Source organism: Sinohyriopsis cumingii, chromosome 7, assembly GCF_028554795.1.
Source record: "Sinohyriopsis cumingii isolate HCF-2022 chromosome 7, ASM2855479v2, whole genome shotgun sequence".
In the NCBI taxonomy this organism is placed as follows: Eukaryota; Metazoa; Mollusca; class Bivalvia; order Unionida; family Unionidae; genus Sinohyriopsis; species Sinohyriopsis cumingii.
The window spans coordinates 18475795-18490912 of NC_142967.1; the positions used below are offsets into that span (position 1 = coordinate 18475795).

At 34.6% G+C, this 15118-nt stretch overlaps 1 protein-coding gene across 1 annotated transcript; it reads left to right on the forward strand.

Annotated features, from left to right (window-relative positions):
* The first annotated feature begins 470 nt into the window (after positions 1 to 470).
* LOC149794807 (ventral anterior homeobox 1-like) lies at positions 471 to 14898 on the forward strand. The gene is made up of 3 exons (XM_089963976.1): positions 471 to 1044; positions 12472 to 12659; positions 12950 to 14898. Exons 1-3 carry the CDS (start codon positions 813 to 815, stop codon positions 13166 to 13168), a joined length of 639 nt encoding a protein of 212 aa, XP_089820102.1. The 5' UTR covers positions 471 to 812; the 3' UTR covers positions 13169 to 14898.
* The last annotated feature ends 220 nt before the right edge of the window (positions 14899 to 15118 follow it).

Genomic DNA, 15118 nt, shown 5'->3' on the forward strand with positions numbered 1-15118 from the left:
CGACATGTTGCATCATTAAACTTATCGTAATTCTTGTCACATACTTCGTTCTTGGTATTACTTCTTTAAAAGCAGCCACGACGAGTGAAAGAACAAAAACTACTACTAGTACTTCAGCTAGTTCAATGAATAATATCACCACCACTGTTATTACTGCTACTAGTAGCAATGCCATCACGACAATATAGCACAACTTCTTGTCTTCGCTATATTATTATCATCATCATCTTTATATTTTTCTTCTTCTACTCATGGAACCTGTTCTTAACACATTTCTTTTCAGGACTTATGACAATTACAATAAACTTGTACAATATCAGTGTGAAGTATTTTACTTTTTTGCAATTATTGATCGGACGACACAAAAGGTTGTTAATCACGTGATCTACCCAACTGCATTGAATAAAAGGATCACCAGCGAAAGGTACGGATTACTCATACTCACTGCACCACGCCGGTTCACTCCGGAGATTGCTAATTTTACCATTGGTCGTGATTGGACTGTAAATAATGAGTTTGTAATGTTTTAATTTTTTGTGATTTCTACTGTTTATCAAAATGCTTGGATTACTGATACAACCAAAACAGAGGACTTAATTGGAACAATATTGCCTTAAGCTAATCGCGGAAAACGAAAGTATTAAAGTTTATACGGATTTTCTTGGGGACGCATGTTTTCATAAAACTATACCTAGTTGGTCGAGATATATTTTACAGTAATTTGGTGTAATTTCTAAAAGAAATACATTTTTGTGTGGTTAGAAAAAATACGAGGCTGATTTTAGTGACACAGACAGAAGAATTTTAAAAATATGAAGATGGAAGATAGATCGCCTTACAAGGCCGTGTATAATTTTTACACCAATTGCAGCAATAGAAACAATTTCAGTGATAAGGAGGTTTCCCCTAGTAGGGAAAGTCAGTATAAGGGAAGCAAAGAAGACCAAAGAGAGGAAACGACTTATCTGGAATTGTCTTGTCGACAGAAGGAACAAAATAATGAGGATAAATACCCCGAGTACTGCAGAACCATGAAAGTCAGAGGTAGGTATAAAAATATATCAAGTAATTAAGTAACAATGGTAGGAAACAATGAAGGAATAAATAAAATTAGTTATTATCATTAGTAGTCGCTAATGAGTTTGTTTGATAGATAGTAGATAGGTAGGTAACCAGCTAACTAGATAGATAGATAGATAGACAGACAGACAGACAGACAGACAGACAGACAGATAGATAGATAGATAGATAGATAGATAGATAGATAGATAGATAGATAGATAGATAGACAGACCGATATATAGACAGATAAGTAACTTTGGATTTAGATCAAGTTGTAAGTTACTTTTTAAGTCATTTTGAAACAAGAACAGCCATTTATATCTATCTTTATTAATGATTTAAGTCTTCAAATAAAATCGAAACAATATAGAATTAAATAACAATTTACATTTTAGTAAAACTTTCAAATGTTTAGAATTCAAGATGCATGCTAATATCTGCCTCCATTTTTTTGCAACCCTTAAACCTGGAGTTTGAACAAACAATCAATGCAGTTCGAAATTCAGAAGCATTAATAATAGTAGTTATAAATATTGCTTGAAAGAGGAATTGTCGTTGGTGAAACATAGGATAATCGTATACAGTTTTAATTATATCACATTATGGGAATTTGAGATTGCGCTTGTTCAAAATCAATAGTAGTAATTTTTTTAAAAGTAGAATGGGATCATAGTATGCAGTTTTAATTATATAACATTATGGGAATTTATGGTTGCGTCTGTGCTAAATCAATAGTAGAATTTAAAAAAGGAAAATGGGATCTGCATGAACCCATTAGATATCTTAATCAAAGATGCTATATTTGTATGAACTAAGTATGAATACATATTGAAAGCTTCAACTGTCACTGTCCAGTACAAAAATTACTGCTATCATTATTTCTACAAAGAAACGTTATTTAGTAGTCTTACTTTGTATTGATTTTGAAGCTGACCGAAGCAAAGGTCGACTCTGGCTATCAACCGTATATATATATATATATATATATATATATATATATATATATATATATATATATATATATATATATATATATATATATATATATATATATAACGAGAGAGAGAGAGAGAGAGAGAGAGAGAATCTTCAAAAAGAGAGATCAATAAACAACTAATAGACCACATTTATACACGGAAACGAAAGTACATGCCCTTATGGTACAATATAATAAAAATAGCAGTACTAATAATATCAATAAAAAGAAGATAAAAAGAAAAAAAAAGAGGTTTTCCAACCGTCCAAAAATGAATTTTATGTTGGTATTTTATTCCTTATAATGAAGTAAACATTATTTTTTTATTGAAGAGATCTGCAATAACATCCTGTTTTATTATTAAAAATCAACCTTCTTGAGAGCGACGTAAATAATCTTTGTCGCATTTGTATCAAGCAATCCTAATTTGTCTGTTTAAATATTCAAAACAAAAATTAGCAGCGATTTTAAGAGCATTCCATGGTGCCTAATACTTTTTATCTCTTAGTACAACATGTCCATGGAACTGAGCCTGAAAGGGAAGAAGGATTAAAATTAATATTGAGATTAAGAACAAGTCATTTTTTGCATTTTAATACAAGTGTCAACAAGCATGTTTAAATCCAAAGTTTGGTTATCTAACATGGCATGAATAGTTAAATAAATTCTTGAGGTGTGTGTGTGTGTGTGTGGTTTTTTTTTTTTTTTTTTTTTTTGGATTATTAGATTCATCTATGTTTTTGATTGAAAAGAATAAAGACCTGCGAGGAAGTGAAGTGAAGTGAATCGAATGCCGTGAAATCCCTAGGAAAACTTTCGAACTGTAATCACATATAAAGTTAATAAAAATAGTGGAGAGGAGTTATTACACTGTATGAAACATCTATCCAGCTTTTAAAAAATTAGTGAAAACTTTCATCATATTGGATTCGCGAAATATGTATACTACCTGAACAATATCTCAGTTTGGTGTATATATCCCATGCATATATTGGAGGCGGGGAGGGAGAAGAAACATCAGTAAATTAGCTAAACAATCATTCTTGAGTGGGTACTAAGCCCTAATTACCGTCTTTTTGCCATTAATCACAAGTTATGTCGCTAATTAAAGCGACACGCAATGTGTACAAACTAAAATGTGAGAAAAAATGAAAGACAAATAACCGTTTACGTTGCAGTACACATTACAAAGTAATATTAACGCAATGTTGAGGCGACAGATACTTTATATATACAAAGAGAAAGACACACACACAAACATATTTTTTTTAAATAATGCAAAGATCTGCGGTAAGTATGGTGTGAAATCTTTTTACCCAGAATTACTCATTGGTTTTGAACGATTCATGTCTGATCTTGATTTCCTGATATATGTTGCAAATCCTGAAAGTAGATCGTACAAAATATAACGTGTGTCTCAGCTAAACTAATATTTTGCACACACATGTGCCAGTAAATCTCATCTCAAATGTCATTAAACGCAATGATGGCTAACAGGGTAAAACAATATGGCATCATTTCGTCTGTAGGACATGTATTTGTAACAAATAGTTTTGTTGATATTTCTCCATCATTGCGGTGTACTGCTCGATACAATTAATTTTCGTGACAAATTCGCAGAAGTATTGAAATGTTTCGTGTAGATTCTAGCCTGGTTCGATACATAGAAACATGGAAACTTTGTATACACGTGTATGGGGGCGGGGGTCATCTGAGAAAGAGAGAGAGAGAGATGTTTGTGAAGCTTCGTTTGAACAAATAAAGAAAATTAAACATGACAATGTAAACAAACGAACTCAAAATTTAATTTTTTAAAGTATTATCAAAAAATTATTCCTAAAACGATTATAATATTTAAATAATTTCCTTCCCTTTATGGTTCATTCTTATTATATTAGCATAGTGTCTTGTTCTCAAATCTATACTGTTTTGACTTGTTCTCAAATCTATACTGTTTTGTCTTGTTCTCAAAGCTATACTGTTTTGTCTTGTTCTCAAAGCTATACTGTTTTGACTTGTGGCTTTTTTGAATATTTAAAATTTGAATGAATGATGGATTCCTGGTCCAGGAAAAAACTAACCTGTTTTGTGACACTCTTTAATAAAAGCTCAAATATAGATACGTTTAAATAGATTTGTATGTATCATTTATAAACCTGAATGTATTGACAAGTTTATGAAAGAATGATTCATAACCTATCAAGTATGCACATGCGTTAAAAGTTTATAATATTTATCATTTTAGTCTATAATTACTTTCAAAGGCGTGTCGGTATTTAGTTTCATATTGTCAAAATTCTACTCAACTCATAAACTAATATGGACGAATTGTATAAATAATGAACTCCCAAACAGTGTGGGTAAATATAAGCAGGTTGAACAGTATTACTGAAAACGTTTCAAATTGTGGTTGAGAGCGAATCACTTAATTATCATTATACACGACGACAGGAGGTGACATGACACATGTACACACTCAATGGATCTGTCGTCAGCATTGTGTAACGACGTTTTGTGTTAGTTTGAACTTCGTGCGATCGAAAAGACCTCTCTGGATTTATAAAAAAAAAAGGAGAATCGTTACATGGTACAGAAAGTAGCCATTGATAGATGAGATAGGTAATATATATCTATCAACGCACTGCACCTTTCTATCGAAAATGCGTGAGCAAATCATCCCGAACATTTTAGACAAAATCAACAAGTAACAAGTTAGTGTGTGAATAAATGGGTGAAAATTTCTTACATCGCAAACATTTTCAGCACAAGAAACATTTCATTTTGAAGATTTTATACATTTTTTGTTTGTTCAAAAAGTCGCTTCTCTATTTATGAGAGAGAGAGAGAGAGAGAAAATAATTTAGAGGTAAACCAACTGGAAAAAATGAAAGTACACATGAATGCGGGAGTCATTTTAACTTCTTGTAAAATCGAGAGATATTTTGTGTTGCCGCTATAATTTTGATCGCATGAATAAATGATAGTAAATCATTAAACCTTACCAAAAAAAATCTATTGGTTTGTTAGATATGATGTTCCGCAGACTTTCTCATTCGTAAAATGTTTACGAAATCTCTCAGCTCTCGAACACATTTTATATCGGTTATGAAGCACTCGAACACATTTTACGTCAAGAATGAATCATCCGGTGCAAACAATGGAAATCCAAATATATCTAAATTAAAAACTGGCATAGGCAACAGAACACGAGACATACCACACTTGGAGAACTGGGAGGAATAAATTTGTAAATATGATCCTCTATTCAAAGGGGAACAGTGTAAATAAATCATATTGTTCGTTTCCAATTATTGTACAAATATGTTTTTATGATTTAAATCAAACCACAATCATCTCAATACGCATTCTACTATCCTTCTTTCTGTCAAATTAGATAAAATAAGTAACAATTCCAGAAACTTAAGAAAATCTAAGAAACGCAACTTTTTTAAGGCACCCGGCTTTATCATTGTTTAAAGGTAAAATAAACGGTGGCAGGTGGAGCGATTGCTTTATTTTATGCTAAAAATGCTAATCATCATCATCATCATCATCATCATCATCATCTTTTACGACAACGTCTTGATGTATTCAATTTATCTGCTATAGATATATCTGTACCTTGAGATAGATGGATGGATGGATGGATGGATGCATGGACGGACGGACGGACGGACCGACCGACCGACCGACAGACAGATACATACATGCATACATACATACATACATACAATGATTACAAGATGTTTCTACTAATCGCTCCCAAAGCAAGATAATAAATCCGAAAGAAAAAAAAGGGGGAGATATTTGCAATAACGTTTCAATATCCTATCACTCTAAGTAAAATAGATTGCAGAAAATAATATAACACGATTTTAAAGAAAAGAAACACAATATAAAATATAATAAATATCTAAGAGGTAAATATATACTAGAATTATGAATTAGTTGAAATACTGTTATCTCGTCGTGTCCACTAAAAACACCTCGTGTACTACACATTAATGAAACAGTTATTGTACCAGATGCATTGCATTCCAGTATCGCATTCGAGGCCTCTGGTCAAATGTACTTGATCAACATGATTCAGTTGTTTGTATCGCTTTAAAAGCAAGTTTACAAATGTCACCTATCATGGTCTTGTATCTAGCTGGCGACAGGCCAATAATAAGCATAGAGAAGGATCAATTTATAGCGCTCTTGGACAGTCTCGTATAATTAAATCGTTGGGATCCTGGTAAAAAATACATGGTAATTCGATCATACGAAAATACGAACAATCCCGCTGCTGTCTTATTCTTTGTTATTCGCTAGCATTCTACAATTCACATTTTATTAGTGAGATACTGCAATTGATTGTCTCCTACCAACTACTTTAAGGATATAAATTAAAACATATACGCTGTCTATTCATCTCTTTTATTATATATTCGTTTCACTGAATAATGCCTTGATATTCAATAGTCACTTCCAAGTATAAAGACTTCATGTGTGTATAAAAGATCAATCTGTCGTATGTGCAGTTTAATTATTACCAAAAGAGAGACAGAAAGAATGAATGAATGAATGATAAATAAATAAATAAATAAATAAATATGGTTTTCTTTCATAATTTGACAATAATAGCAATCTAAAGATTAACTTATTAAGAAGTATTTAATTATTTATTATTATTATTATTATTATTATTCAAGATAACATGAAAAGGAAAGGTGTCAGAAACATGGTGATAGCGTATTTTACGCGTACTTCTTAAGCCACGACGAGTTACACTGAGTGACCATGATGAGAGGAATGTACCTAGGACCAGGTCAATTAAACCATCCAATTGTCATCATTTAAAGAGGATGAAAAATCGCAGCGGTCCAGCTGTGCTTGCCAAAGCATCCCCTGACCCCTAAAAACATGACAGCTCTTGTGTCAAAACTGTCCTTGCCTCGAGAATCCCCACTGAGAATAGTCAAAACTTGAAACGCTTCTGGCTTTTGTCCAGCACCCCAAGATCGTCACTTAGCTTTCAACAGTACTCGCAATAAAAATTTCTCGAAACTAACACGTTCAAACTTTGGAAGGTGACAAGGAAATACAATAGGAAGAATGTCCAAAATATTGGATAAGGGATGTGTTACAACACTAAATATAAGACTGGAACGCAAACACTGAACATATTTCCTAATGACTTGTCACCAAGCCTAATTAACGGGATGATTCAGGTAGATGAGTGTGCAGGTGCACATGATTGGCATATCTGTTTCTTTTTCAGTAAACGTAGCATCTTTGTGCTATTTTAGTATTTTCATAACCGTTCGTGCAAACCGTTCATTAGTGATGGATAACGCAATTGGAATGGACTGGCTTTTGCATGCAGACAGAATAGAAATAGTTTTAGGGTAGCGTTGATCTTTTAATTGCTCAAGATTTCAATAAATAAAGAGGAAAATACACCAAGACGAAGAAATAAAGTGACCGAACTCGGGGTCGGTTGAACAGATTTTTTTAAAAAATAAATGGACGTTTATTATTGTCAATCGAGATTCGTTTAACTGCACTTGGAAATGTGTTTATGAAAGAAAATGCTTGTGTTCTATACCCTGCTCTGTACTTTCTATTACTGTCCATTTGTCCTGTAACAACTGGGAGGAAGGAAGGGGAGATCGGAAAGCATAATAGGCCCGATTCACCCTCCAACATGTTTTAAAAGGCGACTAATTGAAACAATAGCTTGGGCGGCTAAGTGAATAGCGTGCCAGAGTGTGTGTTCAAATCCTACAACTAAATTTATTAGCCTGGATCAGTTACCGTGGTGTGTTTTAGTGTATGGCACTTTACTTTAATTGCCACAGTACTAAACAACCACACGTGTTCCTGTATCATTAAACAGCAAACGGACGAAAGCAATCCATTTATTCTGCATTTTGTTTATTGGTACCACGAACCAATCAAAAGGTTAAATTGATTCATTTTGGACTCACTCTTGAGGCTCTTCGTGTTCAACTTACATTCATAGATTTTTAATAATTATAGCTTACAATTACAGACTCGCCTTTCGGCGTCACATCAAACATTTACCTCAAACAAAGCTGTCAATAGTTGCGAAAAAGACCAAACACAAAAATACAACCTTTGCCCTCAAGACGCACTATTGAAAACATATTTACGCAGTTCTGGGGACAGTTTGGTGAAAAACGTAAGGTATTTTGTTTTACTAGCACCTAATAAACTCGTAAGATGAACTGCTTTCTAAATCGGAATCTGTATCATAGATATGATATTGAGAAAGTCGCCGAAGGCGCTTCGTGGTAGGTGTTCTTTCTTTGACGTCCAACGATGCATATCCTTCCGCCAGTAACTAATCTTACCTTACAAAGGCTTACCGCCCCCGAGGTCGTTTAAAAATGCTGGGTACGGTATTTTTGTGCTAATGCTGTGATAAGATCAGTTTTAATTGGATTTATTCATATATTTTTTATAATACACGGGTACATGGTGACTTGCAAAATCGATTATATATGACCAAAAACAATGTTCTTCTGGGTATGTTTTATCACGTATTTATTTGTTTTTGTTTTTTTTTTAAAAAAGTTTTTAATCATTTTAAAACTTTAATGTGTTTGACAATATTGTGATAAACCTGTGTAAGTATATCGCATTAACTTTTCATCTTTAATACTTTAAATGTCTTCATCTGCGTGATAATTTGTTTATAAGAGGCTATTAGATTGGTGATATAATTACTTCTCGTGCATTATTAGAAACATAAGAGGAAATATATAAAGTATTTAAAAAAATGGAGACATAATTTGTTGGAAAAAGACTACGAAACTTTTTATCATTCGCGTTTTTAAAAAAATGTCACAGATGCCCTACCAAAATCATACATTTTAAGAGGAAGAGGTGCGTTATCTTCCTCAAAGTTTATCGGAAAGTGGTGAAAATCTAACTTGACGTGTCTGTTTTAATGTAAGTCTTATTTCAACAACTTGGTTTCAATCCATGAAGCGCTTCTCAGGTTATTGAACGAAAACGAAAAACGCGACAGGAAAGGGCGTGGTATATATAGAATCTATGTTGGGGTTTGGACCGAGACAAGAAAATCCCAGTCAAGGGGTTACATTATTTGTCTCCCCACGAGGCTTGCCGAGGGGAGGGGGCAATATAGTGTAAACCCTTGACTGGGACTTCTTTGTATCGGTCCAAACCCCAACGTAGATTCTTTTTCTCGCCCAATAATTTCCTTTAAAGTAAAAAAGAACTCCCCACTTTTGCAGTATAGTTCACGCGCCAATGTTTACATGCGGTGCATTAATACAAATAAGTTAATTAGGATTGTGGCGTGACCGTGCCATCCAAAAGTACACAGTTTTTTTGCGTGAACCCCCCCCCCAAAAAAAAATAATAAAAAATAAAACGTTGCATAGTATTGAGGTATTATCACATTTAATATATGGGTGTTATATGAAATCAACAATAAATAGATAATATTTATTGCAAGAAAATGTTTCATTTTCATCAGTTCCAATTTAGACAATTATATTCTAAATAATGGAACGATACTGGGCCCACACCTCTATTGTAGTAGTATAGGCTATTATTATAACGAAAAGTTACATGTAGCATGAGTGTCCATGCTTGGGTTATCCACGGGTAATTAGTGATATGTCTCACTATTGTATATAATTCTTCTTTTCTTTGTGACATACTTACCCCCGTGTATAAAAGACCCTCCAAATACGGACCCTAGCGGATAACTATGTGCGAAACTTTCAAGTTCACGGATTCTTTGAAAACTTATTTTTCTGTTTTTGGAAATATGGCAAGTGCTATAGTGAAATTTGCTTATGGATTAATGTGTTGACAGATAAATGATTCCTTCTGGCTGGTAAGTGCATCATTTGTCATTAAATATTGTAAGTATATATTTGATTAAATTGGGGCACAATTGATATGCTTAACAAAATTTAGAGTAAATCATGTTGACATAACACATTTCTGGCTGTTGCTAAGTTTTCCGTAGTTGTTAAGAGGGTTGGGAGGCTATGAAGTATATAGGTCTATAGTCTGTGTGCATAAATCAGTGTTTTCTCTCACAGTTCATTTCACACAGCAGTGAGAATTTTATCCTATCTTTAGCAGCCAGTTTTCAGTTCAGCGTCATTAAATGTAGCAAACAGTATATAATTTGTTTCACACGAAATATTTAAAACTAGTTACGTAGCTTTAGCTACATTTAATGATGCTGACCTGAACATGTATTGAGTTAGGCCTGCATATTTGATAAAAGTGACCATGCTGTGTGGACCGAACTAGCATAATACCAAAAAGATCGACACTGGATGCGGGTGTGTCTTTGTCTCTCTCGAAATGATTTTGTATGGTGTGTTCTCAAGGATGGATTTACCTTAAGTTACTAAGTTTTTGTTATATATTTGTTGTTGTTGTTGTTTGATTTTAGAACAACTACGTCAGGAAGATAACAAGGGTTTCTTTTGTAAAAGTAGTTCTGAGCGCGTGGACACCTTGACTGAGACGACTGGTCAGAGATGACTAGACTGAGATAGGAAAAGTAAGGTCAGCAAAACAGCCATATTTCTCTGTCGCATGGGTGAGAAAAAAGTGACTCGACAGACAGATATGGGAACTACTATATATGCCTTCTTCATAGATCTCGTGTGTGTGTGTGTGTGTGTGTGTGTGTGTACAAATAAACACTATGCAAATCGTTCTCGACCACATAGTCATTGCAAACCGAGCAGACTCTCGACGTGTCCCTGAAGTTAAGTGGCGATTATTATTGGGGAAGAAATTTGATGTAAATTATCACATATCTTTAATACGACATGAAATGCAGACACGAAGGAAATTATTTGAAATTATTACTCTGAAATTTTACGAGGAATCAATTTTTCAATGATTTCTTACTCAGGCTTGACAACTATGTATTTCTCACCCACGAGACGGAAAAATCTAGCAGGCCTCGTGGAGATAAAAATAATGTAACCACTTGATTTGGATTTCCTTGTCTCGGTCCAAACCCCAACATAGATCCTATATTTGTTGGGGGGTGGGGGTGGTAGAAAAGTGAGACAAACGAGGACATATTATGTATGAAGAAAGAGCGAGTACAAAGGAAAGGTGACTTTCCCACTGCCTATTTTCATATCTCTTGACAAAGACCTCTCAGGGTACCCACGTGGACATCGGGTCTTTAGTCAGCAAACTCAGTTCTATCCCAGACTGACAGCACTAAAACAGGTAACTAACATTACAATTTAAAATTTTCGATGAGTTTCACTTGAAGGACACGAAATCGAAATTGCAGCAGATTATTCCAGATGGGGAATATGTTTATTTGAATCTAGTTTCGTTAGGATATGTATGTATTTCTATTGGTGGTTAGATGTTGTCTTTGATACCGATGTTGTGAGACTAGTACAAGTTTCAATGACAACGAAAATGCTGAACATGTGTGTATGTGGGGAGAGCGAAGTCTGTGTCAAATATAAAAACACGATCATAAATATGCTTTAAACAGTTTAGCAAATTTTTCTATTCCTTTCACCACTGGTCTGTAATTGTTTTTTTGTTTTTTTAAATTCCGACAGACCACTTACAATTGCAACCGTTGCTATGTGTTAATCATTATGAAATTGCAAACGTGATGTCAGTGTGTGTGATCTTGTGCGGTGTAGCTCCATCAAGTAGTCTTTACTGTTTTCAAAATTTATTTCTTACTTTTTCGATACCTTTCGTCCAGTTTTCTTAAACATTTCTGTACACACAACATAATGTTCTAAAACAAATTGAAACCATGTACGAAAGAATCTTTTATCTTTGATTTGTATGTAAATGCTAGATATGCTAATAATTCAACGTCACTAGGTATGCTCTAACTATGACCCTATCACAGCTCTTTGAATATTCCTATAAACCTCGCTCACACTCAAATGCATACAGAAAAGTTTTCCAAATTCCAACACGATACAATTTCCATACTTAGATTTTTCTCGAAAATTTTAGTTAATCCGTTCGTTAATTTAAATTTTGAATAAAAGAATCCCGAAGCTACTTCCTTGTCCTAATTCGAAACGTGTGTGACCTTGTTAGAATTTTGTCCCATAAGCCGTCCGGATTTATATTATACGCTGTTCTTTAATTATGCGCTGTCCACAGAATATACCGCCTTAAATTCAGACCGCCTAATAATGAAGTACGCATGCATATAATTTTACCTCCATTTAATGCAATATGATTGATGACCATACTCGCTTTATAGTAGAAAGTGTTATAATAAGAACCTCACAGTGAGAGAGTGCTCCATTGTGTCAGGCTGCAGGTGGTGGCCTTGATATTGTTAATAGCCTATTTGGTCAGAAGGCACAACAGAAAGTTGGTTGACATGGTGGAACTATTACTTATTACTATATCTTTTCCAGATGCAAATGGTACAGTGAAGGAATTGGTCTTTCCAAAAGCTCTCGATCTGGACCGACCTAAGCGCGCAAGGACTACTTTCTCTCCCGAACAGTTATACCAGCTCGAGAGAGAATTTCAGAGGAACCAGTATCTAGTTGGCAAAGAGAGAACAGATCTGGCTAAAAGACTGCATCTCTCAGAAACGCAGGTATGGTGCCAATATGAAATCACACCCCTGCCCCCCGCCCTCTTTCAATTAAGAAAACAGAAGCAAAAAAAAGAAAATATAATCTGTGAAACGGTTCTAATTCTGGCGGTAAGGAACATTTAATGGACATCAGTATGTTACACTAAGGAGAAATTAAATACATTGCATTTGTATTGTCAGACAATTTATTTAAAATAATTTGAAATAAATTCTGATCAATGCTTATAATGGTACGGATTATTTGACAAACCACATTAACTTCATTTGATATAATATTTTCTTTGTTATAGGTAAAAGTGTGGTTCCAAAACAGAAGAACAAAGTACAAAAGAGATCGAGTCCGAGAAGCGGAAGTTAGAGACTCGAAATCAGAAAGTGCAGCTGCTTGCAGCCTTATGCGTATGCTCCAGCAGCAATATTTTCCTCCTCCTCCCCCTCCCCCTACCGTGTCACAAACAGTACTTACCCCTTATCACTCATATCAGTATGCTGGATATGGAGCGACGTAAATGAAAAAAAGGAATGCAATATCATGCTAGGATCAATAATTTATTTTAAATTTTATACCATAAACGTGTGGCATTGTTGGCATTTTAAGGTTGAAAATAAATCGAAAGACAAAATATGTCTGGAGTTATGCAATTAAAAGAAAGTCATTCGCAGCAAATTCGGATCAAATGTCTTACATACGCCACATTTTTGTTTTGAAGAAGCGGAAGAATAGACAGTTGATTGGTTACTGTAACCGACAATTTTGTCGATGAGCTATGTCAAGCTGTCCCAAATTCCTTTTTTTCGGAGAGAGAGAGAGAGAGATTTTCGGAGAGAGAGAGAGAGAGAGAGAGAGCATCGTCATGGTCCTAGACTGCAGTATAAACAAAGGGTAGAGTTCATCTACGCTCGATATGAATTTGGCTGCCTCTTGCCGGGATTGGATTAGTTCGTTTACCATCGTGACGTAGTAATTGACTAGTGGAACTTGATACCTGATTAATAAGTTATCAGTCTTAACTGGCTGAAGAGTGAGGCTAACTCCGTTTATAATGAAATCAGGCAATAGGTAGAAACTTTTCCACATATTATTTAATGAGGATAGATAACAGAAATCCAGCTTATCAATCGCAGCCAGTCCAACCGATCGGTTTACAACCATCTGGTCAATCGCAGCCAGTCCAACCGATCGGTTTACAATCATCTGATCAATCGCAGCCAGTCCAACCGATCGGTTCACAACCATCTGATCAATCGCAGCCAGCCCAACAATCAATTTACAACCATCTGATCAATCGCAGCCAGTCCAACCGATCGGTTTACAATCATCTGATCAATCACAGCCAGTCTAACCGATCGGTTTACAACCATCTGATCAATCGCAGCCAGTCCAACCTATCGGTTTATAACCATCTGATAAATCGCAGCCAGTCCAATGGATTGGTATACAGACTCTGCATTTAATGCTGGAAAGGCCGTCGTATATGAGGCAAACTCGTTTCCATATCTTTTATGATCTAAGCGTAGATATATTGTCTATAGCCAGCCATGCGCTAAATGTGCAGCCTAGCGATGCTTTTATTTAGAGGTAAATGAAAACATTACATTGGTTTCATCCCGATAGTTAGTACAGGAAGGATGTCTTGTACACACGAGGCTGTCGGGAAAACAAAACGAAATATCCCATTAAAAAAATACAACCTTTAGAACGGCATTTCACATCGTAAATATCATAGTCAAAGCATGGTTTTGTTTATTCCTAAACCCATTCCTTCCTAAAGTGATACCTCTTGACTGAACATTATTTCCAAAATTTCCAAAATGTAGATACTAGTAATTTACACAAGTGCTTACAAGTAACGGAGTAACCGTATTTGGTTCTCTAAGTTAACTAATTCATGTACAAAATAATGAATTAATTTTTTTTTCTTCACGATGAAACCATGTGATCAGAATTGAATTAATTCATCACAAACATTGAATTCCGAGCATTCTCTGCAACAGCTCGATATGCAACCTAGTGAAAATATTGTATAGAGGTAAATGAAAACATTACATTGGTCGCATAGCAAGACTAAGTACATGTGTGGTATCTGAGAGTACATAGCGGGGTATATATTTCTATACAATAAAAAAAGTGTTAGAGACAATCAAGTGTTTGTGGAGTATGTACTGTTGCATTTCACTCTTTCTAAAAGGTATTGACAGATGAACATAACATTCGTTGTATTACCATGAAATAAATATTTGAAAACAGCAAAGTTTTTTATTTTTGTACTTCATCATGACATATTTTTATCCCACGTCAGAGAACTGAACTATTAAAAATAGTGATGATATAAAGTATTTCGAGTTGAAGATGTCGTATCGTTTACGACGTGGGACTGAACATTTTCTCCAGCCCTTGAATGCATGACAATTATTTAGTTGAAGATGGCGTATCGTTTACGACGTGGGACTGAACATTT